General features: G+C 44.0%; 1 protein-coding gene across 1 annotated transcript in view; it reads left to right on the plus strand.

Annotated features, from left to right (window-relative positions):
• Adamtsl3 (ADAMTS like 3) overlaps positions 1-26,343 on the plus strand; it is a 226,202-nt gene that overhangs the window by 59,617 nt on the left and 140,242 nt on the right. Inside the window, exon 4 of the mRNA XM_005357679.3 lies at positions 18,352-18,479. Coding sequence (XP_005357736.1) covers positions 18,352-18,479 — 128 coding nt within the window. The remainder of the gene's footprint in view (positions 1-18,351; positions 18,480-26,343) is intronic.

Below are 26,343 nucleotides of genomic sequence, written 5' to 3' on the forward strand. Positions count from 1 at the left end.
TCTAGAATGGTGGTGTGTAAATCCAGCCGTTCAGAGTCCCATCTAGAATGGTGGTGTGTAAATCCATTTGTTCAGAGTCCCGTCTAGAATGGTGGTGTGTAAATCCATCCATCCAGAGTCCCGTCTAGAATGGTGGTGTGTAAATCCATCCTTTAAGAGTTCTGTTTGAGACTGGTGGTGTGTAAATCCATTCTTTCAGAGTCCTGTTTGAGAATGGGGGTGTGTAAAGCTATTATTTCAGAGTCCTGTCTGAGTCAGAAGCCAATCCTTCTCAGTTGTGGCAGTCATTTGACAACAAACTTAAAGCATTTTGAGGGTAGCTCAAGTACAGCAAAACTGAGGCTAAGTGGAGCTTGACCTATTTTAGATTTCAAGAGACTGACTCTGAAGGCTGCGCAAATCAAGGGGCCAAGATTCATTGAGTTCAGAAACAGTGTCAGGTAGAGGTCACGTTCCCATTCCTCCCTTTCTAATGCTCCACAAGCATTTGAATACTTTCCCGACTCCCCCACCAGAAAACAGCCAGAACTGTTCTGTTCCAGAGATGCTGGTCTGCATTTTATAATTCACCATGTTATGCTACTATGTTTGGATATATTGAGTATGACCTTTGCGTGAATGTCTTTTAGAAATATAACAGCCATCCACAATATCACCACCACTACAGCCTTGTGGTGATACACAGAATAATAGAAATAGGTTACTTTAAGATGTAAGAGTTAGCTAGAAATGTGCATAAGCTATTGGCCAGACAGTATTGAGATTAATATAGTTTCTGTGTGATTATGCGCGTCTAGGCGGCCAGGAAATGAACAAGTGGTCTCTGTCTACATTTAAGCAAGTGGCCCACAAAGTTGCCCTTATCTGGACTGATATAGCTGGGTCCTTACAGCTCCACATTGAGTTGCTACTGAATGTAGCCCAGTATAAGAGAAGAGTCAGTCACTATGTGCTCCACTGTTTCTTGGCAGTAGCTGAAATGACCCCTTCTGGAGGGCCATTGGATCTTAGGTTTTCTGTTGGACCAGAGTGTTAACCGTAAGAGAAACGCCTCTAGCAGCTGACTTAATTCCAACAAATGGCAGACAGCTGAAGCCTATTTGATAACAGCCTTTCACAGCCAAGTCAAGAATGCTCTTGAAGAAGCTTCCATGCTGTGCCATTTGGAGAATGAGATGAGCTAACGCATGCCCAGCCATCATGATGGGCATCAAGGGACAGGATAGCTGGGGTGCAGTGGCTTTGGTGTCCGTAGGTAAGCAAGGATAGTGCAGACATTTGTAGGAAGCAGAAGGTAGAGGATCTTGATTGCCAACTAAACGTCTGTGAACTTCATCCTGTGGCCATCAGAACGTACTAAGTAGTTTGAGCATCTTGTAGGTGTGATGAGTTTGAATTGTATTCTAGAGGGAAGGACCTGGATTAGGCTTGTAGTTGAGAACAGGAAGTACAAGAAGTGTAAGGGACAGAGACTCCTAAAGAGTAAAGAAAGTGATTATTGAAGCCAGGCCTGGTGAGCAAGGCTGTTAACCTGGCTGCCCAGGAGGCTGAAGCAGAAAGATTGCAGGTCCAAGTTTTGCTTTGGGTGAGTTCAAAGGTCAGCCTGGTTAACTCTGCCTGAAAGTGGAAGGTGGGCTAGAGATGTAGTCCGGTGATGAATCCTTATCTTTGGTTCAGTTCCTAGTACTAGGGAAAAAGAGAAGGATGAGAGAAAGAGAGGAGTGGGGGGGCGGGTACTGCAGCTGATAGAAAGAGCCCTGGACTGCAAGTTGCAATAAGCAAGGTCCCATCCAAGCTCTTCTTCTTGGACCTGGTTTACCGTCTGTAAAAACGATTAACTAAAGTCCCTATCTAGTTCTAACGATTTGTGACTTTATGCTAAAGCTATCTGCTCATTTACATTCCTCAAACTGTGTCCTCAGGAAAGATGTTGAAGTCCGGGTTACTGTAAAACCAGACTTCTGGAAACTTTGGTTTGGATGTTTGGATGTTAATTGATTCCTTCGCTCTCATGGCCTTCCAATTCCCTATATTTCCACATAAAGTCTGTAGCCAGTGGATTATGGATTCAAGCTGAACCAGAATCGTGTATCAGCTATTACAAGCCTGAGGGTTTTGTTTCTTAATCAATTACAACATATCCGGTAACTCAGCCCAGCTACAGAGAAGACAGAATTGGCTTTCCTGACTGCTCAGCGATGGAATGTCTTCCCCTAAGCTTCTGCTTAGAGAGCAATGAAAGGGGGATTAACACTGGCAATGAAGAGATGAGCCAGTGTGCGGCCAGACGCGTCAAGACTAAAGCAAGGTCCACATTTTCTCGTCCGTGACTTCTGTGCTGTGGTGTGGTGTCAAGTCCGCAACGCAAAGCTAACTTGGGACCAAAAACAAAATCGAGACGAAAAGTAAGGGAGGTAAGCTGATTCCCCAGAACGCTGGTCATTTTCCGTTTGACGAGGATTTGTATACGATGTCAGTGCTGACGGCTCTGCATTAGACATCCAATAAAGGGGCTCATCCCAGAGAAAGGCTGAAGACCTATCCCAAGTAGTCATTAATTGCCTGGAGTTCTTTGTCTAGGGTTGGGACTAGGAGAAAGTCTCCCCCTTCTACATCAGCACGTCTGTCGCGATTGCCGCCATTCCCCACGCAGCAGTTTCTAGGAGAGACTGTTTTGCAGCAGACTTCCTGGTCGTCTCCTTTTCGCACAATCTTTCTACCTCCTCTTCTTCAACATCCCCTGAGTCTTAGACACGGGAGCTGTGATGTTGATGTACTTGCTGGGACAGACACACACAACAAAAACAGGCTCGGCAAGTTGTGTTTCTATGCTTGTGCATCCACGTGTCACTTATGTATGTGAGTAATAATGACAATCAGAGAAAAAGATGCTATCAGCTTGAGAGAGGGCCCCCAGAGGGGTTCCAGGGTGAGTAGCTAGAAAGGCCTGGAGGGATGGAAGGGAGGAAGGAGAATGATGTAATTTTATTTCAATTAAAGACATATTAACAAACTAAAAATGATTCATAGGGAAAATTTTCTGTATCAGAAAAGTTTTATACCCTGGTCTTATTGACCAGAAGATGACTTTCCCCAAATCCACGTATTACCCAAAGTCTTAACTCTACAGTTGTGTTTGCTCATTAAATTTGACTCCATGCCTCCATTTTATAAATATTTTCACCAGAAATTTATGTCCAACGTTGCGTTAATTTCTGGAAATGTCCTAGGGAAACCAGACAAAAGGCCAAACTTCATGACGCTTGCAGGTAGTCAGTGAGAACGATGTGAGCTGGATGGTCACATAGTCTTCCCTCTAATTGAGATGAGTTTCTCTGAGGAAGTGACGATGGAGATGCCAATTTCAGGGTGGAGACTTAGTGTTAGCTGGATGACCTTGGATTGTGGCTTCAGTGGATGAACGCAATTTTAAGGCTTCTAAGAATCTGGCAATTATTTTATGATGGCCCAAAAGAGGCAAAAGCTTATTGACTTATCGACGTGTTGGAGTCATACACAGATTAAAGGCAAGGCCAAACGTACTGTGGTTTTGAGGTTAAGTCTCCATGACAGAGACAGACACAGTTCCTTCTGGCGCATTGCTGGCCAACGTTAAGTAGAAGAACTGTCTAGCTGAATCAGGAGCATGGGGAAGGCATCACACACACTCTTGGGGGTGTTTGTGCTTTACTCCGTAGAAGAGTTCTGACAGTGTGCTTGGGTCTTTTCTAAGAAGGTGGGCGGCTGCTGGGGAAATTAACTACACAGGGCGTGGAGACTGCTCTCAACAGGAAGTACGTGCAGAAGCCTCAGACATTAGGGAGGCAATGCCAATAAACACAGAGGAGAAACTGCAGAGATGATCCTTCTTTCAAGAATGGCTTCCGTTGTGATTCAATATGTATTCCTGGTTAATCACTAATCCAAGGGATAAAGAAATTGCAGAGGGGGCCCAGGTGAGGAGTAAGAATCCAGCCTTTCAGTAAGGATCTTTAATATCTGGGGAACAATTAAAAGCCTGGAGTAGATTTCTCCTTCTGTAGGGAATACAATTCATTAATAATAACAGTAGAAATGTGAAGATATTCTGCATCTTATTAAAAAAACACAGTGAAAGAAATGAAGTTTTGAAGGGGCTGGAAGCCTGTGGATTCTAATTATCATTTGTTTTGGCTGTTAATGAAATCGAAGAAAACATCGATTATCTGAAACAACAACGTGAGATGATGTATTTCAAAATGACCAGAAGAGTATAGAATCCCTAGCCCATAAAAATTAGTAATTATTGAAGAGATGGAGATGCTTAGCACGCGTTGTACGCATGTATTGGGTTACCATAATGTACCCCATAAAGATGGACAAATAGTGTGTCCCAGTAAATAAATAAAATAAAGGAGAGGATGTAAACAGATGGTGCGATAAAAAGGTTTAGACTTTATCAGAAGCAAGAAGAGCAAAATCACATTGTAGAAAATGGAGCCAACAACACAGAGCACAGTGCTATAAACATTTGGAAAAGAACCCATGTCCTGTTGTCTTTGTGTTTCTTCTAATTTCCTTAATTTTGAATCCTTTTTATTATGTTTATTTTTTAATCAATTCCCATCGTTTTCTTTATTTTTTGATATTGTATTGTATAGAACACATTTTGCTTGCATTTTTTTTCTCTGTTGCCCTTGAAATTTTTGATGCTCCTTTAAACCTTTCTGTACTGGGTATTTTCAATGTTTACTAAACGTATAATTGAAAATTATTAATTTAATATGCAGCTATATTACATTTTCCCATGTTCTGTGCTTATATAAATATGCACAATTACATACTTGTAAAGTCTCTTTTCTTGGCTTGGCTTTCAACTTTGGGGGCATTTTTCTTTTTTTTTAAATTTTTTTATTTATTAATTTATTAAAGATTTCTGCCTCCTCCCCGCTACCACCTCCCATTTCCCTCCCCTTCCCCCAGTAAAGTCCCCCTCCCTCATCAGCCTGAAGAGCAATCAGGGTTCTCTGCCCTGTGGGAAGTCCAAGGACCACCGACCTCCATCCAGGTCTAGTAAGGTGAGCATCCAAACTGCCTAGGCTCCCCCAAAGCCAGTACATGCAGTAGGATCAAAAACCCATTGCCATTGTTCTTGAGTTCTCAGTAGTCCTCATTGTCCGCTATGTTCAGTGAGTCTGGTTTTATTCCATGCTTTTTCAGACCCAGGCACATGGGGCCATTTTTCTAACAGTGACTGTTGCCATGGTTCCAATGGAACTTTCTTTCATCATAGACGTTTCTAGGTTTTCATTGCCAAGCACAGTGGCCATTGCCCACAAGTGCTTCACACGTGATGACTGTAAGTTCAAGGTCAACTGATGAGGATGGATAAAGGTCAAACTACCCAGACACCACTGTCTGGTCTCCACACTCTTAGGTGACTGTATCCAATCCATGGGTGCTTATATAACTGTCACAGGCCCCACATTGGGCACCATCTGTTGGGGTCCGGCCTCGTTGGGTTCATACATTCTAGGGCTGGGGAGTGTGGATCAGAAATGTTAGGCAGAAAAAGACAGAGCTACAAAAGAAAAGACACAGACACAGGATAGAGTCGGGAGGGCAACCCAGTGGATACTGAATCCCCCCGTGTATGTTTGCCATAGGCTTTATATCCCCAATCCAGAGAGGAGGGCGAAGAGAGAAGACCTCTCTACCAAAATGCAAGGAACAAACAAAGTGATCATCCTCTGAGGTACCCACGCCCTAGGTCAAAACATCCTGTTAGTAGCCACACCCTGGGTCAAACCTCCTGTCAGTAACCTTGAAGGAGCAAGAATAGGCCTGAACTCTCTGACCTTTGGCCAAGGTGGACCGAATCCACATCTGTTGTCTCTAACGTGGAACATTTTCTCTCTGCCCTCCCACACTGTATGCTGTGTGGTCATCCATTCTCGGGTGAGGTCTGCCGTAGTCTGACTCCTCTATCAAGATAGTCTTGTATCTGCCAACCATCCCCCCAAGTAACCAGGCTGAGGATGGCTTCCTTTCCCTTTCCTTTAGTGCTCAGTGCATGTTTCCCCTGCCTTCCAATTATTTAACCAGATTTTTTGAGGGCAGTGACTAAATGGCATCTGGGGAATGTTACTGAGGGGGAAAGGGAACTTTAACTTTGCTTAACTCAAAAGACCCTGCCGAAGCCTTGATGACTCTGAACCCTCTCCACCTGGTGGTCGACACTGGCTTTCTAACCCGGGAGACTCATGGAACATTTTTGTTAAGATGCGGGGTTTTGTGTTGGCTCTTCCTGACCTTGTGCTCTGGTCTCAGGTATGCAGAGCTCCCTGTGCCAGCTTTCTCTCTTCACCTAGGGTAACACTCCACCTAGCAGTGACCCAGCATGTGCAGAGAGAGGCCAGGGATGGAAACGGCGTGCTGGCTTCTTTCATAACTCACTTTGCTAACTGTCAAATAATATTTCTTGAGGGAATTTGTTTAAAGCCGATGCCCCTCGCCTGTGGTCTGGGTAATGTTCTTGATGAGCCGTTGGCACAAATCCTGTGTTTTTCTATGTGAAAATGGCTAACCATGAATGAAAACAAATCACGAAGAAAAGTCTAAAAAGAAGCTTTTCCTAAAACCTTGGTATTGTGAAACTGGGAAGACTCTGCCTGTGTTTCCCCCCACTCCTGAGAAAGAAGAGCCCCCTGTGGATTGTCAAATACAAGGGACTTGAATGTGGTTTAGGGTATGCTGGGATTATGAGCTCCATAAGGCTGTCCTGTGGTTTTTAATGGGCGAGTGTGCACCAAGAGCATTCGACAGAGTCTGTCTGAGGATGGGAGGTGTCGGGTTTCTGCAGGGATCCTCTTTTCGTCCATGGTGCTGAGCAGAGTGAAGGCAAAATCCATCTGAGTGCGGCAAGTACTCCTGATGTGTGGCTGTTACAGCGGCTTAGAAAATAACCGTTTTCGCGTGAATTGTTATAAATCGTTGTGAGAGCAAAGAGGATTAGTCACGTGACCAGCATCCTTCTAGAATGGTTTCCTCCCCAGGCCACTCTTTAGATTAGATACTTCGTAGCTGTTCAGGCTGCCCTAGGGACTGGAATGTGGTAACATTTTAGTCCCAGTCTCCCTTGCCCCGGTTGCAAAACCCCAAAATGTCTCCAAACATTACTAAGTGTTCCACACGACTTGCAAAGTCCAGCTGAAAAGCAACATTCTAGAACATCATGGATACCCGTGGGGCTGGAAGCTAACCATCTGAAATATCTGGCTGGAGTGTACAACTGGGCTTGAGATGGCCTAAGGCAGTTTCCATAAATGCTCTTAAGGGCGCCAGCCACCAGGGCCAAATTCTTGACCAGTGTTTGCCAGACAGACCTTGCCTTGCCCAGGATTTGGAAGATATCATGGATGCTGTTTCTTGGGCCCAAGCTGGACTGATTTATATATTAGGATAATAAGTTTGAAAGCATAGCACTTGTTAGTTAATAAATCCAGCAGTTCAGAAAGGCTACAACGAAAACCACAAACCCACTCCTCATCCATCTCCAGAAATAACCAGAACTTACATGGCAACACTCTGAACATTTTCTTGCATATTCGTGGATAGGATTTTTTGAACAGGGTTAAGTACACGGGCACAGTGCCATGAAAATGCTGTCATGCTATGAGGGTCATTTTAAGTGAAGAGTATTTAATTTAATTTGCTATAAAATAATGATGTGCATATGTGCGTGTCCCTGTGCGGATATGTGCAGTTGAGTGCAGGTACCCTCGGAGGTGAAAAAGAGGGCTGTGGATTCCCTCAGAGTTAGACGTACAGATGGTTTTGAGCCTCCTGGTGTGGATGCTGGGAACTAAACCCTGGTCATCCAGAAGAGCAGCAGGTGCTTATAGCCACTGGGCTATCTCTCCAGCCTGATATTATGCGAATTTAACGGACACAAAGAGAAAACGAGGGACCTGCAGAACTAAAAACCATAGCAGAACAACTTCGTTTCTCAGTGGTATTTCTACATATATGACCAAAGGTCACACAGCATTAGGAGTATGGAGTTTTAGAAAGTGATGTTGAAATCTTAGATAATATTGCACACCGTCCTTACAGCTCTTTCCCGTTCTCCTTCCTGTGTTTATCAGCCACACCAGAGGGGATAGTTTGCTGGAGTGTGTGCTGTCCGCTACAGCCCTCTCAGGCAGCCCTGTGGCTTGAGGGGGGCTCTGGACTGAAGTGGATCAAGCGCTCACTGCAGTTCCTTCTCCTTGACTTTTACAATCCTGTTTTTCCAAAGTTTTGCATCGTCTTTTGGTTGATTGGAATTCATCACCAACTTTAAAAGGAAAGTTTCCATTTCCCGAGGCTTTTCCTTTCTACATTTGAGAATGGTGTTCTGCCTGTGTCGTCTGTCCGTCTTTCTGTCTCTGCCCTAGTCTCTGTCTCCCTGTGTGTTAGAACATACATGACAACACTTAGCATTTTTAACCGTTCTCTGCTCGCTCCAGCTCCTGGCAGTCAGCCCTCACCTGGTGCCTGTGGGTGGAATGATTTGGGTGCTTCATAAATAGACATATTTCTTTTATGGCAGACTTCTTTTGTATAATGATTTCAATTTCATCTATGCTGTGGCATGTTTCAGAATTCTATTCTTTCTCTATATTGAATAATATGTGCAAATATACATTCCTATCTTATTTGTTCTCTTGTTGGTAGACATTTGGTTTTCCCTTCTCTGACTACTGTAAATACTTTGGCAGCAGAGATGGGCATCCAGCTCCCTGAGTCCACGTGTACAATTTTTGGGGAGATATGTACTCGGAAGGAGAATTACTGAGTCTTACGATGAACACACACTCTATTGCGCAACTGCCATACTGTTTCCCACGATGACTGTACCACTTTATATTCCCACCAGCAATGATGCGGGGGTCTAATCCCTCCACACGCTGCTGTTTTCACTGTTGTCTGGTCTTGCTCATTCCTTTCTCACAGTGTGTTGTTTTCCAGTAGTCATCCTGAGTGGATGAGAAATAGTAGCCTGAGGCCTTCACTGCAAACCGGATGGCTGGAGAGATGCTGCTTTGCCCATTAGAGTTGAGTGGCCACACTTGTTTCCTTTAGCAGTATTGTCTAAGTTAGGGTTTCTGTTGCTGCAACGAAATGATGCCATAACCAAAGAGCCAGTTGGGGAGGAGAGGTTTATTTGGCTTACACTTCAGCATTGCTGTTCATCACTAAAGGAAGGCAGGACAGGAACTCAAACAGGGCAGGATCCTGGAGGCAGGAGCTGATGCAGAGACCATAGAGGGGTGCTGCTTACTGGCTTGCTTCCCCTGACTTGCTCAGCCTGCTTTCTTATAGAACCTAGGAACAGCAGCCCAGGAATGGCACCACACACCATTGGCTGGATCCTCCCCCACTGATCTCAAGGAGGCCTTTCCTCAGCTGAGGCTCCTTCCTCTGATGACTCTAGCTTGTGTCAAGTTGACACACAGAACCACCCAGTACAAGTATCATTATCGTGTGGTAATGTGAATCTTACAGTTTTTCGTTTTTCATCAGAAGTCAGAAATTTTGATTTTTGTATGAAGTCTTTGTATGTTTAAGTCTTGGCCAAATAATTCTTTTTTTGTTAAATTCTTTAGGGGCTGGGGAAGTGACTCAATCAGTACAGCTCTTTCCTTACAAATAACTTAGCCTGTTTGACTTTCAGGTCAGTGAGAGACTGTAGCTGAAGAACCAGGTAGACTGTACCTCAGAGAATGACACTTGAGGTTAACCTCTGACCTCCACAACACAAATGTATGCACACAATCACCTTTGGTAGGCTGTGCCGTTATAATTAAGGAAGTTAGAGCTGCAGGGATGTTTCCTATTTGTGCTCTTCTTTTTAGCCATTATTGATATAGCCACTTTCATTTTATGCAGATGGGCACTAGAATCTTACTGCAGGGGTGGGCTTGAGAGTGGTTATGACGCTTGAAATGAGATTGCCATGTGCAACTTAACACAGACACCTGGGAATCGGCCTGGCATCTCCTATCCCCTGGGTATAGTAACTTACCGTTTGATGCCATAAAACAACCTCACAGCAGTTCAGAATTAGGATAATAAAAGGGTTCTTTATTTAAGGGGAAAACTTACAGACCACCATTCTAAACAATAGTCCTCTGAGTGCAAACAGGAACAGAGTCCAGCAGCTGGAACAGGAGCCGGAAGCAAGAGAGCGGGTGCATGGTTCCCGCTGCCTTTTAAAGTATAAGAGACCATGCCCAAGTGGGCTGGTATCTTAAAGGCTATTGGCTGAAGAAGCAGAATGTGCTCCCACAGCAGCCATTGTTGGTCCCGTTGATCCCAGTGCCTTCAGGTGTCACCTCTGTGCCCTCCTCCTTGGGATAAATGATGTGACAAACACGGGCGCTGGGACTCCTGCATGCAGTGTTTCAGTGAAGGTTCTCCATCCCTCCTCACACTCCTGCCTGCCAGAAGAATTTCTCCAAAGCACAGTCTGCTGAAGTCTTGCCTCTGCTCTGCAAATTTCCAGTGAGCTGATGAATGAATGTGCAAGCATTGGTGGAAGCTTTCCATGAATGAGCATGCAAGCATGGTAGAAGCTCACCGCCCTTCTGCACTGGCCAGGGTATGGTCACCATGTACTGCCTCAGTTCTCTCGTGCCAGTGGGGAACATTACAAGTGATTGGAGGGGAAAGAGAGAAATGCCTGTTCTCTCTGTCTGTGTCTATCTTCTGTTTCTGTTTCTCTGTCTCTTTCTGTGTCTCTGTGTCTTTCTGTGTGTCTCTGCCTCTCTCTGCCTTTCTCTCTGTCTCTCTCTCTGTCTCTCTGTCTCTCTCTGTCTCTCTGTCTCTCTCTCTCTGTGTCTCTGTGTGTGTGTGTGCCCCCCTCTCTCTGTCTCTCTCTCTGCCTTTCTCTCTGTCTCTCTCTGTCTCTCTGTCTCTCTCTGTCTCTCTGTCTCTCTCTGTCTCTCTCTGTCTCTCTCTGTCTCTCTGTCTCTCTCTGTCTCTCTGTCTCTGTCTCTCTCTGTCTCTCTCTGTCTCTCTGTCTCTGTCTCTCTCTGTCTCTCTCTGTCTCTCTCTGTCTCTCTCTGTCTCTCTGTCTCTGTGTCTGTGTGTGTGTGTGTGTGTCCCCCTCTCTCTGTCTCTCTCTCTGTTTCTCTGGCTGTATTTTCTCACCAAAAGCCTTACCTTCCCTCCCCATCGCTCTTTACACAGAAAGATGGAGATGAAAATCCTGAGATTATTAGAGTTTGGCTCACACTAGCTCAAACTGCTGCCCAGGTCTCATGGCTTCTCTGTACCATGTCCACTCAAAGACTTGTTTTAGAAAATGTTCCCCAGGGGCTAAGGGTGTTATTCAGTGGCAAAGCACTCGCCTTGCCTCCCATGCCTGAGACTGTGAGTTTGATCTCAAGTGCTGCAAAAACAAATGCTAATACTTCAAAAATATATCAATATATAAACCCATAGAATAAAATGCCCCTCAAGGGGCTCCAAAGAAGCCTCAGTAAATAAAGTGCCCACCACTCAAGCATGAGGATACCTGTTGGGTTCCTTAGTCAAGCACATTGGCTCACACTCACATGAACAAGTACACACACAGACACACTCACACCATGCACACACTACACACACACAGAGATTAACATATATACACATGACACACACACACATCCCACACACATAGACACACCACACACAGAGATAAGCACATACATACACACATATACACAGAGAGAGAGAGAGAGAGAGAGAGAGAGAGAGAGAGAGAGAGAGAGAGAGAGAGAGAGAGAGAGAGGAGAGAGAGAGAGAGGATTTGACCAATACAATTCTATTGGGGAAGTAATAGGAACTCTGTCTGGAGTTTTAGACGCAGCTTGGACAGGAACCATGAGATATGAAGCTACAGAGTAAGGTGTGTCTGACAGGCAGATGCTTTTTTTTTTTTTTTTTTTTTTAGGCAGATGCTTATTAGCATAAAATATGTCCCAGTGAATTGGGGAAAAAGAAGTTCTCTTATGGTGGTAAAAATGACCAGGGACCAAGATTGGCTAGGAAAAGTCCCTAGGCTGTTGGCTTTCCAGCCAGTGAGTCTTAGCAGAGAGGAGTATGGACTGGGCAAGGAAGGGTAAGTGTCAGAGTCCTGGGAATTTATCGCCGGTACCTAGCACATGGCTTTAGATATATTAGTGTTTAATAAACCTGGTTGAATTAAATTGTTGATCTCCATGACAACTTGACTGACATTTTTATGGCATCTGCCCCATTCATAATTTTAAAGGTTTGTTGCTCAAGACCTGAAGGTGGTATTAACCTGAAAGAATGTATCTACTGTTAACAGAATCTGAGTGGCTTGAGATCTCCTCAAATAACCTGTGTGGGAACATTGGAATGAACGTTTATTTGATGCCTGGGAAGTAATCTCCCACTGGAACCCATTTCATTCGGAGTTGTGTTTAACATGGAGCTGCTAATATGGCGTTTCCAATAAGTGGCCTTAGATGTGCAGCCTGTGTTTAATTACTCTTGTTTGAGCTAGACCAGCAGAACAGGGCTATTCAGTAGAAGTCGGAGACTTGAGAACTTGTCAGGGAAATAGTTTATGATTTTATTTATGCCCGGGGATCCAAGAAGAGCGAACAAAACTCAAGGCTTTATGAGATGGTGAACACATCCACCCCCGCCGTAGTCCAGGCTTTGGCCAAGTCCGGTTATATAACGAGTAAACAATATCTTGGGGGCTTGTTTTTCATCCAGCATATTCCCAAGCTGCAATTTTACTTGGGAAAATATGATTTCCTAAGCAATCATTAAGCCCGATGGTTTAGAGCAAACGACACAAAGTGCACACTGTTCCTTAAGATGTGTTTTCAGAGGCTTTCCTTGGGTGTTTTTCTTTGCTCTTTAAAACAAAACAAAAAAAAAAATTCTGTTGAATGTTTTATTGTGTGGGCACACACATTGTATGATACTAGAAAACGGTCATTGGCAAATAATTAGCTGATTGAAAAGTGTTTATAATTCATTAGCAGTTAGGAAATAGAGACAAGTAAAAATAGGGGCTCACGTGCATCACAGACTGTCCCATTGGAGATGATGGAGCGTATGGTTCCCACAGAACTGTTGCCTCATTCTATGGAAAAGAACTGACCTTGCTCTAACAAAGGTCATGGAAATAGCTTATGTATTTGTTTTTCTCGACACTTAAGGATTAATGCCACGCCCCCGAATCCCTTGACCCCTCTCCCTTCCTGTTCATTTAGAGCAGCTTGAGGACCTGGAACCATATCTGTCCTCTTGGGGCCATGGCAGAACCTTGACCTTGGGTGTCTGTCTGGATAAGGGAATCAGCCGATGTCGGGGAGCCCACAAATGCCACCCAGGAACACGCATCCCTTGCAAGATCCCCAAGATAAGATGGCAGGCTTTGGAAAACCAGAAGTATAGCTCCACTTGCGCTTAAGGTGGGGTGGGGGTGGTGGATAACTCAAAAGGCGTCACTGAGATATCAAAACAATGTTGTGGTCCAGTGGCTCACAGCTGCAGATGGAGTGGATCCAACACGCCGGATGCTAACTGTCAGTGACGGTAGTTCTGTGCCTGAATTTGACCGGATTTCTGGTCACAAAGGAAATGGACTATCAGTGAGAAGTCACACCGAGGAAAACAGGATTAGCCCGAGGGGGTTGGCCAAGGGGTTCTGCCTTGGCCCCATCATTCTTTGGACACATATGGTTCCGAAAATGTTGCTCTCCTGAAGATGTTGCTGGGAATATTCACCAGACAGGCCATGGGGTTTAGAGAGGATGTAAGCTGAGCCAAGGACTGGCCCACGGCACTTTGTGCATGAACAGCAGCTGCCCTGGGAAGGACACGATTCTCAGGTCTTTGTCTAGGTCTTACCACGGAGGCATGAATGTGATGTTGGGTGAATCAAACTTTGATTGGGTTCATTCAACAACTTGCCTTACAAAGCAGTGTTCACACGGAGTCTAAATAGTCGCATAAGCCAGTTTAAGGTGATGTTGCGAAGGGAAATTGGGAGAAACGGTACCCACTAGTAAACAAAAGTTGCCTGGTCTGGGTTATCATGAAGCCAGCTGTTTTTGTGGCCACTGTGTTTTAGGGACTGGGCTGGTCATAGTGAGGCTACCACATACCTCTTCTCTCAGGGGGCTGGTGGTCACCACACAGCCTGGTAAGGCCCTACCCAGTTCCCATGAGTGACTGTCCCTCCATCCTCCACAGCCCTCTTCTGCAGCTTGATTCTTGACAATGGCAATTGATATTATTTCATATTTTAGTAGTAATATTAAGCTAATATTCACAGGTCTCTCTGATAAGTGGGCAACGTGAACTGCTTCTTGTTGTAGAAAAGCAGATATAGTTATTAGCGGAATTCAGTTGGGTTCGGAAACCACATCTAGCATGCTTATCAGTGACTTGGGGGACACATGGAAGCTACTTGTAGCAAGGAGCATGGCTTAGAGATGGTTGCTGGGATCAGGGTCCAAACAGACCTCAGCAGACTGAGCTCCCAAGCCAAAAGCACCAAGAAGAGATTCATTGGTGATTAATGTTAAATCTTGCACAAGCATTGCCTAGAGAGTTGGCTCTGCCATCATTATTTTGATGTTATTTTTAAGAACAACAGTTGCTGTCATTTGTGACACACCCACCAGCTACACGGAGACACTGTGTGGTTTCCTTTCCCCCTGTGTGTTTTAAGTATTGTGTGAACGATGGTGACTAGCTGTTTAACCTGAGTGTTATGAAGGTTAAAAGCTTATCATAACAGCTTTAATCATTATGTAATCCTGCCTGCAAAGGGGGTTCCAATAAATGGTGTGTCTGAAATAAGAAGAAAAGGAGGCAGGAGGGAGGGAGGGGAGAGGGAGAAAAGGAAGGAAGAAAAGACAGAAAGAGTAAGGGAGGATGGAGGGAAACTTTATCAAAAATTTGGCATGGGTTAAGGAAATAGCTTAGTTCAGTTCCGAGAACCCACATAGAAAAGTCAGGGGGCCCAGGAGGTGGTGGTGCACGCCTTTAATCCCAGCACTCAGGAGACAGAGGCAGATGGATCTCTGTGAGTTCGAGGCCAGCCTGGTCTACAAGAGCTAGTCCAGGACAGGCTCCAAAGCTACAGAGAAACCCTGTCTCGAAAAACCAACAAAAGGAGGAAAAAAGAAAAAGAAAAGTCAGGTATGATAACCTGTGTTTGTAATCCCAGCACTGGGGAGGCTGAAACAAATGGTTCTCTTGGGCTGGTGAGCCAGCTCTGTCAAAGAAGTGAGCTCCAAACTGATATGAGACCCTGTTTTAGAATCAAAAATCAAAGTGGACTGCTCCTGAGAAATGACATCCAAGATTATTATCTGGTTTCCACATCTGTGCATACGTGCATTGCGCACACACACACATGTGCGCGCACACACACACAAGTACACATGCACATACACATGGGAATATGGATCATGGGGCAATACCTGGCTTAGGCTCCTTTTAGATATAATGCCACAGTCTAGACACTGCATTTTGAGATTCAAAATTTGCATCCTTAATTGTGTGCAGAGATTGAACACAGTCACGAAAGAGCAGAAGGCATTTGGGGTATTAGCCCTGTAATGGAGGAGAGGAGTGGGGCTCATTGTCGGATTCTTTAGAAGGATGGAAATTCTGGGAAAGGAAGACCAAAAGAGAGAAGTGGCTAAAATCAGGGACATTGTTGCTACTTTGTAGCTAGGAAGAAAGAACACGGACCAGTGGTTGGCAGAAAATGCTTTTGGGGTCTGTGGAACCCAACCGTCCTAACAGAGAAGGGGACACCACCAGGATGCCTTGAGATGCCGTTTGCTTTCTGTTTTCTTAAGAGGAAAAAAAAATCTGACGGATCCAATCAGAGAAACCAGATGTTTTCATTTTATAATGTGCCCGTTTTAATTATTTTAGAATCAAAATGTTTTCTCTAAGTGAAGGTGGAGGAGCTATGGAAAGAAACCTAAGTCTAACTATAACTGGAACAGATGGGGTGGCGGGAGTAAAAACAAATTAAAGCAATATTGCAGGGGGCTCTCAACTTTCGCTTAAAAAATATATGATGATATTTTTCAACTTTTCACATTCGACCAATTCGTAGATCGAGTGACAGGATGAAAAGCCAGTTTCAGCTGTGTATAGTTTAAGCATTTGCCTAAACGGTCTGGACTTACCCCGCCGAGAGGTCCAGATGAATGCATTAAACTGCTAATTGTATTTTTCTATGAATTGGAATTTTATATTTTATACTATATTATAGACAGGGTTGTGTTTGATGACTTTCAGGGCAGAAAATCGACCCGAACAGTGTTCTTAATTAGAACAGTCAATAGTATGGGTTTAATTAGCTCCCGTTCCTGATGACAGATTTGGTCAGCCGCCAAATATTTATTCTTTCTGTCTCTCTGTTGAGGCTGCAGTACTGTTCTATGGGGCTGTTCACTGTGCTATTAGTAGAAGCTGTCAGACCCGGTGACCGGGGGCACTTAAGTAAAAGTTATTGGAAAACCTTTTTTGCGCCCTGTCATTATTTTTTTTTTCATTTTGGTTTTGAAGGTCTTCCCTACCAATCCCCTTCTTAATTTAACTTTTTTGGGAAGGGAATGATGATGTAACTTGCCTGAAGGCTCAGGGCAACCTGAGCCATATCTAATTCAGGCACATGCTGTCATTCATTACTATGTCCTGGTTTCTCTACACTCTCTGCCTTATGACCTACCTGTTAAATCCTGTCTGACTTGACCATTTATTTCCACATTCCAAGAGGACAGGGTTTTGTTCATTTGCTTACCTGCTTGATTTTAAGGAAGACATTTTGTGTTTTATCTTTTAGAATACGGTAGAAGGGGCTGGAGAGATGGGTTGGTGGCTCAGACTTGCTGTTTCTCAGAGGGCTGGGGTTCAGTTGTTAGCACCCATTCTGGAGGACCACAGTCACCTGTGACACCCCCTTCAGGTGATCTAATGCCTCCCTTCTGCCCTCCAAAGTAGCCTGCATTCATGTGAGTGCACGCACTACCCTACCCCAGACACAGGGATGCATACAACTAAGCATAAAAATAAGCTTTTTAAACATGCTTTGAAATAGGGAGACACAACACAGAATATTGCTTAAGTCATCCAAAGCCTCCCACTCTCTCACCGTAGCATGCTCTTTCTCTGGGCATCTCTCGGTCTATCCACAGGCAGACTTGCCCATGTTAAATAAGTCATTGTCATCTAATGATTGTATTTTGACCTAAAATACTTCAAGGAAAGAAAGAAAGAAAGAAAGAAAGAAAGAAAGAAAGAAAGAAAGAAAGAAAGAAAGAAAGGAAGGAAGGAAGAAAGGAAGGAAAAAAGGAAGGAAAAAAGGAAGGAAGGAAAGAAAGAAAAAAAATTCAAAACCACTGAAAACATCACCCAGGAAAGATCACCTGACTCGATGCTGATTCCTAAGGCTTAGGCATTTGCTGCAGACAAAGGGTGAAGGAAAGCCAGCAATGCCATTCCTCTTGTGATTTTTCTCAGGGTCAGAGGCTGCTTGATGTGCGTTCTTACAGCCCGTGCTCCAGTACTTTCGCTGCTGTGTACGAAGACAGAAACTGTTTTGTATTTTCACTTTAAAGAAATCAAAACACACCAGCCTTTTCTACTTTCTTCCCTCTGCTAATAGATTATAAGACAGTCTCTCCTATGCTAACCATAAGACTATCAATGTTTATATGGCATATAATTTTCTTGGCATTTTATGGTTTCAGCGCTTTAATATAAATTTCTAAGATATCTGGAATTCATTCTGACATATTTTAAGAATTTACAGATTTTTCTAAAAAGTCTTTTTTATTAGATTTATTATTCATTTTGTTTTATGTGTGAGTGTTTCACCTGTGTGTGTGTGTGTGTGTGTGTGTGTGTGTGTGTGTTTATGATCATATGTGTGCTTGGTGCCTGCTGAGGTCGGAAGGGGCATGGGCTCTCCGGGGACTGGAGTTATGAACAGTCATGAATTACTCTGTGTGCACTGGGCATCGGACTTGGGTTCTCTGTGAGAGCAACATGTGCTCTTAACTGCTGCCAAGTTTCTCCCAACCAAGAGTTTATCTATTTATAAAATAATCTGTAATACTAGTACCTAGGAGACGGAGGCGATGAGGTGGAGAGAGCAGCCTGGGGTACACATAAACTCAGTGTCTGCTCGAGCTACGTCGTGAGACGACAGCTCCAGAATTAAAACAGTTTAAAGTTACTTTTAGTAGATAAAATAAAAAGTGCTTTGTAGTAGACTTAGGTGATAATTGACTCCTATAATTGGCTGTATTCCCCCCCACTGTACAGACCTCAAGGAACACTCATTCCGAGGAAGACAAAGATGGCAACTGGGATGCTTGGGGTGACTGGAGTGACTGTTCCCGGACCTGTGGCGGAGGAGCTTCCTATTCTCTGCGGAGGTGTCTGACGGGAAGGTCAGTGGGGGCTTGGCCACTCCTGGGGGGACTGTGTCACTGCCTCTGGGTGACACAGAAGGGGAGGGGCTGTGGCTCTGAAGTGTCCTGTTCGGTGAAGGTGACTTACTATCTACCATAAACATCAGCCAATCTCAAGTTAACATATTTATAAGGGAACAAACCTACTTCCTGGTATGTCACACTGTGACCTATTTGCATAGTGGTCACAGGGTTCAGGAAAACCAGACACTTTGGTCCCAAGAAAGTGAAGGCCTGTTAAGTTCAGTTGCCAACTTGATATTATCAGGGTTCGGGGACAAATGTTATGTCATCTTGGTGGCAGTCCTTGCGAGGCTGCCGCTGAAATCACTTTCTTCTGTGAATGCACCATGGATGAAGAAGGTAATGTAGGAACTGGGGAGCCGACACAAGGGGTAAAGTGTGTGCTTCACAAGCAAAGGACCCGAGTTCAGGTCCCTGGAACCCACAGAAAAGTCAGGAGTGGTGGTGCACAGTCGTGACCCTGTGTTGGATGGGCGCAGCTGCTCCCGTGGTATAACGGTTAGTGAGAAGGAGGACACATTGGTCTACCCAGGAGGCACGGCAAGGCTGCTGGAGCATGATTGTAGTTTCATCTAAAGAAATTTTGATAGAATATCAGCTTAGGTAAATGGATACAGACTTGAAACCAAACTTAGTTTAGTGACAATCAGGGTTATGCTTGATCCCCCCCCCCCCCGTTTTCTTTCATCTTTGTTGGGAAAGTAAAGCTCTATTACTCTAAATACATTGTGATGTGCAGAAGAATCATGTTGTATCTTATAATATCAGGGTGTACCTATATAAATATAGAGTTATAAATCCTACCGAGATCTTTGTCAGAGGACAATGACTTCTATAGTGAAGGATAAGTTCCTCTCCACTGCTGGTCAGTCACTAAGGGGAGAAGGGTCAACTTGAAAGCTGAAGGGGCAGCTTGGCTGTCTCTATGTAACCTCCAAATATGAGGGACATGAATAATTTTATTTATTTATTTATTTATTTATTTATTTATTTATTTATTTATTTTTGGTTTTTCGAGACAGGGTTTCTCTGTGGCTTTGGAGCCTGTCCTGGAACTAGCTCTGTAGACCAGGCTGGTCTCGAACTCACAGAGATCCGCCTGCCTCTGCCTCCAGAGTGCTGGGATTAAAGGCGTGCACCACCACCGCCCGGCGACATGAATAATTTTAAATTAATGATAGCCGTAATGGTAAAGAAGTGGAATTTGCTCCATTGTCTTCCTTAAAAAAAAATGTGTCCTGTACTCACGTTTGTTAAAAAAGAATCTAGAAGAGTATATTAAATGGATGATAATTTCCCCCTCACCATAGAATCAAAATATTTACATGTTTATATATTCTTGATTCACCTGAAATTAATCTGGTCTTGCTTGGAAACCAATCTTGCCCTGTGATGCCTTTCAGGAAGCCTGTGAGCTGTGGCTTCTTCATCCTAAGTGGGCTGTATGTGGATAAACAAAGCATGGCTTGACTTCTGGCTTTCCTGCTGACGGTGTGGGCAGGAGAGGGAAGGGACCATACTGCTGTGAGGAGGGGACAGTGTCCTGTGGCTTGGCAGATGGTTCAAGCTGGCTCCTAGGAGGGCTTTGGGATTTATCTGATCCCCTGCCCATCTCTGACCCCAGTCCACTGAGCTCTCTTGTCCCCGGTTTCCTTGATGTGTGTTATCCAGTACACCTCGTCTTATAATACGATTTACACAGAAGCCCGGTGGGGTCACTAGTGAGCATCAAGCTGAAGGGAATGATTGAGAGGAATCATGCTGAAATCTCCCAGTAACAAATACTTCAGCCATCAGGGTCTGGCTGCTTAGATCTCTCTCCCCTGCGCCCACTCTTGTGCTGGCCCAGTGCCAGCATCCATCCGTCTCGTTTTTATGGAATTTTTCCTCCTCCAAGAGATTCCCAGGCATCTAAAACGGTCTTCATTTTATTTTTGAACTGCAATGGTATAATTTCCCCAGGTATTCAATGGTATAGATATAATTTCTCATGAGAAATTAGAAGGTATTACCACACCATTTCATGAGGTCAGACGCAGATTGAGAACTCTGAAGTTCAGATCCCATTCTTTATTCATCCTAAAAACATAGAGATGCCCCTGTGACGTTCACTAGAAAACACATTCCCTTCAAGCCCCTTCTTTCATTAGCCAATTCTTTGTTCACGTCTTTGTTGGCTTGTTATGGCCCCAACCCCTAACCCTATTCATATAGATTCCTTTCTTTTTGTCCATTTGCCCTGCTTCTTTGCTTCCTGGGAAATTCTCTCGCTCTCTCTAACCCATCCCAACAATTCTAGAGGGTAACCCAGATAATGACCACAGTCTGTATTGTTTGGGAGTTTCTGGGATCCCAGTGACCAACAACACAAAGAGAGGGGAGCTACATCTGGCATTAGGCTTTTTGTTTGATAGCCTATAACGTCTGGGGAGGCATTGCCCCCATATAGGGTAACTCCATTAAAACTTATATACATTTATGAATATAAACACATACACACATTTATATTTCAGGAAGCTTCTGCAATAGGAGATTCCCATCTGGCTTTTTCAGAGGATTTCAGGGTTTGTTATCATCCTCAAAGCTTTCTGCTGCAGTAGGGGAAGGAAGCTAGGGGCTAACTACTCCATGCTGTGATGTCCCTGCTCTTCGTTTTTAATGTTTACTTTTGCAGATAGATAGATAGATAGATAGATAGATAGATAGATAGATAGATAGATAGATAGACAGACAGACAGACAGATATAATGAGGAGCTTAATCATGACATTTTGGACAGGCATATGAGTGTCATCAGTATTGCTTATAGGGGCATGGATACCTCACCAGGGGCTGCACCCCTGACAAAGATGCCTTTCCCTCTCTGGTACCTATTAACTGGCTATAGATCCCCCAGATGGATGATGCCTTGTGCTTGCCCCCCCCCACCAGATGGACTCAATCTTGTGCAGGTCTTGCACAAATAATCACGGCAGTTGTGAGTTCATTGTAGTGTAATGTCTATGCTGTGTCTGGAAGATAGCGTTCCACAGCGCCCCACCCCTTCCTCTGGCTCGTGTGTTCTCTCTGCCCCTCTTCTGCAATGTGCCCTGCACACTGGAGGGTCTGATGCAGATGTCCCCTTTATGGCTGAGCTTTCAAATGTCACTTATCTTATCACATGACCAGTCGTGAGTCTCTGCACTCACTGTTGCCCACTGAAAACAGAAGCCTCGCTGACCACAGGCAGCCTGTTTTGAGTTCTGCAGAAAAAATTGAGTCATTTCTGGCAACCCCAGGCTATTGCATCAGAATTTAACTTTCACTGCTCTCCAAATCCAAAGATATTCTTAGTATAAAATAGACAATTGAGATAGCCCCCCCCATTACAGAATTTGAATTTTTAATATAAATATTCTTACCTAGCCAGGCAAAGTCTGTAAGACATTGAGAGAAGAATTTGCAACATTTTTGTAGAAAGTTTTCCAAAAAAAAAATAAGAAAAGATAATATATTAAAATTCTTTTTGTGAATCAAATATAAAACTAATACCAAAACCAGAAAAAGCATATACAGAAAGAAAACTATAGACCAATATAGGCCATAAATATAAAATATAAAAGTTATAAATTAAATACGATCAATTATTGTTCACAAGTCTTTAAGAGAATTGTGCATCAAGATGAATTTAGTCCAGGGTTGTAAGGCTGGGCTGGGCAGTATTGGCACACACCTTTAATCTCACTGGGGAGGCAGAGGCAGACAGATCTCTGTTGAGTTTGAGGCCAGCCTGGTCTCCAGAGTGAGTAAGACTGGCCCAATCTTCCAGAGTCAGTTATTGTAATTTTAATAGGGTAAAGAAACCATACATAGGGTCATATCAGTCGATGCAAAGAAAATATTTGACAAAAGCCAACCCCAATCTATTCTAAGAGAACTCTTGGAGAAAAAAGGACTAAAAGGGACTTTCCTCAGTTTGATAAAGAACACCAAAGGCCTGCAGCTAGCAGAGACTTAGCAGCAAGCCCTGTGGTTTCCTCCTAACATCAGGAATGAGGCCCTTGGGGGAGGGAGGCTGCTCTTCCCTCTGTTTCTCAGCAGAAGGCTGCACTTTTATGCAGCCAATAAAGCAAAGAAAGAAAGAAGGACCTTTGCTTGCAGAGGACATTGCTGTCTACACAGAAAATCTCAAGGAGTTGATGAAGCAATTTATGCAACTAAAAAGTGACTTTCGCAAGGTCTGGGATGCAGAATAAACATACAAATTCCACAGTGTTTCTCTTACCAAATGGACAGTCACGAAAATTTAAAATATGACATCATTTAAAATCATCCTAAACCTAAGCATAAATCTATCTGAACATATATAGAGGGCTGCGAAGTACTAAAGACAGACATGAAGGATGGGGGTGGGGCGAAGGGATGGCTCAGTGGTTATGAGCACCGGCTGCCTTTGCAGAGCCCACAAGCTCAGTTCCTGGCACCCACAGCAGATGGCTCACAAGTGCCTGTAACTCAGACTCCTGGCGATCCAATGACTTCTCTGGCTCCCGCTGACTTTCCCCCTCCCATATACATGTGTAAATAAAATGTAACGGATCTTGAAAACAAATGAAAGATATAAATACATGGAGAGATAGTTTGTCCACAAGTTGCCAGACTCAATATGGTAAATGTATCATTTTTCCTAAATTGATGTATAGGTTTAACTATGTTTCTCTTAAAATAAAAACACTATTTTTGCGTGTGGATGGAGATGAGATTATTGTAAAATTCAGATGGAAAAGCACAGGCCCTGTAGGTGAGACAAGTGGAGACCAGGAACAGAGTAAGCCAATTAGCTTATGTCATATGAAGACATAATCAAGAGGGTGGCTTTGCCAGAGTGACAAATGAGATGATTGATGGGGCGACTTGCAACAGTGGGCTGTGAGCCTTAAAAACCGACTGTTAGGGCAGAAAATCTAATCAGAAAATGAGGGAAGGATGAGCGAGTGGATGCAGAGATAGTCAGTGGATACATGGGAAGGGGCTCAGCATGGCTGGCTATTGCAAACTAAACCATAGTGACTAGAGCGATCATGGAAGGAAACTGTTGACAGGTGAGCATCCGCCAGGGATGCAGGGAACTAGATGGTTCTTGGTGGTGGGCGTGTAACTTGGTCTAGTCACTCTGAAAAACAGTTTCTTTTTTATTTCTTTTTGGTTTTTCAAGACAGGATTTCTCTGCGTAGGTCTGGCTGGCCTTGAACTCACAGAGATACCCCTGCCTCTGCCTCCCAGTTGCTGGGATTGAAGGTAAATGAAGGATTAAAAGAAATGAATCATTGATGTATTGCGCAACCTGGGTGAATCTCTGGGATTCAGACGACCTTTGAAAAAACAAGTCCAAAGTTCGGCTTCATCCTGCTCATGGGATATTTTTTTTTAAAATGATTAAACTTTTAGAAGTGGAGCACGGATTAGTAATTGCCAAGTGGTAGACGAAAAGGGGAGAGAGGAGGCACAGCTACTAAAGGAAGCTTGCGGGAGCCCTGTGATGGCGGTAATGCCCTATACTTTAACCGTGTGAGTGGCGAGACACCCTGGGTGTGTTCCTGTGCCAGACTTCCTTAAGATGTCACCTTTCAGAGAAACTGAGTGGACAGTAGACAAAAACCTCTGAAATATTTCTGACAAAACTGTGTGATTCACAGAAATTTGACACATTTGGCCACTCCCCAGAAACTCCAGGTAAATTAAACATGCCTGCTTTTCAAACTAAAACTATAGGAAACGAAGGGAGAATCCACAGAGAGAAGTGAAGGCCAGGAGAGTGAGTGTCCAGCCGATTCTCTGCCTGCCCTGGTGAAGGGGGTGGGAACCCAGCTTTCAGAGGGTTCATTCCACCTTAAATACAGGAGCCCAGGCCTGGGGAGTATTTGAGACCCAGCTCAGGAACCGCAAACCTAGCTTAAAGGAAGGACCTTTGCGGTTCACACACTTCCCAAACAGGTTTTGTATACCAGCCTAAGGAATTGAATATGTGGATCTTAATTATGAATGGGAAAACTTTCCACTGTAGAACATGGGCGCTGTTGTTCTCCTAAGAGTTCCAGGGGCACATCTATTGGCTCCTTACACTGTGTATGGTAAGAAGGCTCAATATGTATAGCCCGCAGGCTGTGGAGGTTTGCAATGGAAAGTCAGCATAAAGGTGGCCTTGTTATCCACCGGGACTAAGCTATGGAATCCACCTGTTAACAGAGGAATGGAGAAAGTATATATATGTATGTATGTATGTATGTATATATATGTATTTATATATGAATTATGGAATTTTATTCAGCCATAAAGAACAAAATTATGTCATTTTCAGGAATGTGAATGCAACTGGAGTTTATCATCTTAATCAAATTAAGTCAGTCTCGAAAGACAAATATCATGTGTTTTCTCTCATGTGTGTGTTCTAGATTTTACACTGATATATAAATCATGTATGCATGCATGGCGTGAAAAGATCTATCTCGGGAAATGAAGGAGACAGACAGGAGGGTGATAGGCGAGAAAGGGAGACTCTGAAGCATAGGGGTTGGACATGTTCAAAGTACATTGCGTAGCTGTATAAAAGTGTCCTTTTGGAACCCGGTACCACGTGCACCGAGTACCTGCCAGATGTAAAAAGTGACCCTGACGAGCCTGGCAGTGGCGAGGGATCTGGAGAGAGATTCCCACCAAGAGAGCTCTTGCAGCACAAGTTTGCAGTCCTGAAGTGCAGAACCGCGGAGGAAACATTAGCCACAGCCAGGTGTCAACAGCAGTTCCAAGATTGAAGGAGGAAAGTCAGGCAGTGATTCATCCGATGAACGATTGAACCCCCTCCCAACACACAAATCCTAGCAACTCGGATGTAGAGATTGACGCCTGATGGGTCCAGAGGTGCCTCGTCATGAGTGGAAGCCACGTGGTCTTTAACGACAATTGTAAAGGGAAGACTTCCTGCTGTCGCTGTCCATATTCAGTGTTGTGTTTGGGGTCCTAGTCGGTGTAGTCAAAGTAGGGAGACAAGAACACACACCATTTAAGGACTAGAAAGGAAGAAGTAACTCTCAGGACTCGCAGCTCAAGTAGATAGTGAATCTAAGAGCAGCTGTATACAAATAAGGTGGACAGTTGCAGAACTTGCTGGAGAATTCTAGGCAAGACTAATGCATAAATGGCTGGGCTCTGACTCCGTGGGAGGAGCTAGAAAGCAGCATTCTGAAAGGCAACCTGTGACCTATTAAGAAATTACAAAATATTTAGCAACGACTTCTATAAAGAATGTGTAAGACCTCTCTAACACATGATCATAAATAGGAAATCTCAGCATCAGAAAAATGCCAGTGGGGAACAAGTCTAAGGATCTGAGCCGTTCAGATAACACCTGCTCACCAGGAAACAAAGCCCACAGCAAATAGGTAGAGCAGAAATATGAACCAGAAACTGAGAGATGCAAGCTGCGTTCTTGAAAACAAAAGAAAATATCCAGTCACCACTGCCACCACCAACAAAAAAGGTGTGATGAGCTTCCTTGTTCTCCAGTTTGGGAAAATTTACAAAGTTTTAAAATGCCAAATTATTGACCTCAGTGTGTAAAAATGAAAACAACCACACATCCTCAGAAGTACAGAGGAAATGGAGAGAATTTAGAGAACAATCTGCAGTGCCTGTCAGACGTCTGTTCCCCAGAACATGCTGATGCGTGTGCCATAGTCTATACTGACATGTGTCCCACAGACACGCTGATGCGTGTCCCTCAGACATGCTGATGCGTGTCCCACAGTCCGTGCTGATGTGTGTCCCACAGACACGCTGATGCG

Source organism: Microtus ochrogaster, chromosome 22 (genome assembly GCF_000317375.1).
Source record: "Microtus ochrogaster isolate Prairie Vole_2 chromosome 22, MicOch1.0, whole genome shotgun sequence".
NCBI lineage: Eukaryota > Metazoa > Chordata > Mammalia > Rodentia > Cricetidae > Microtus > Microtus ochrogaster.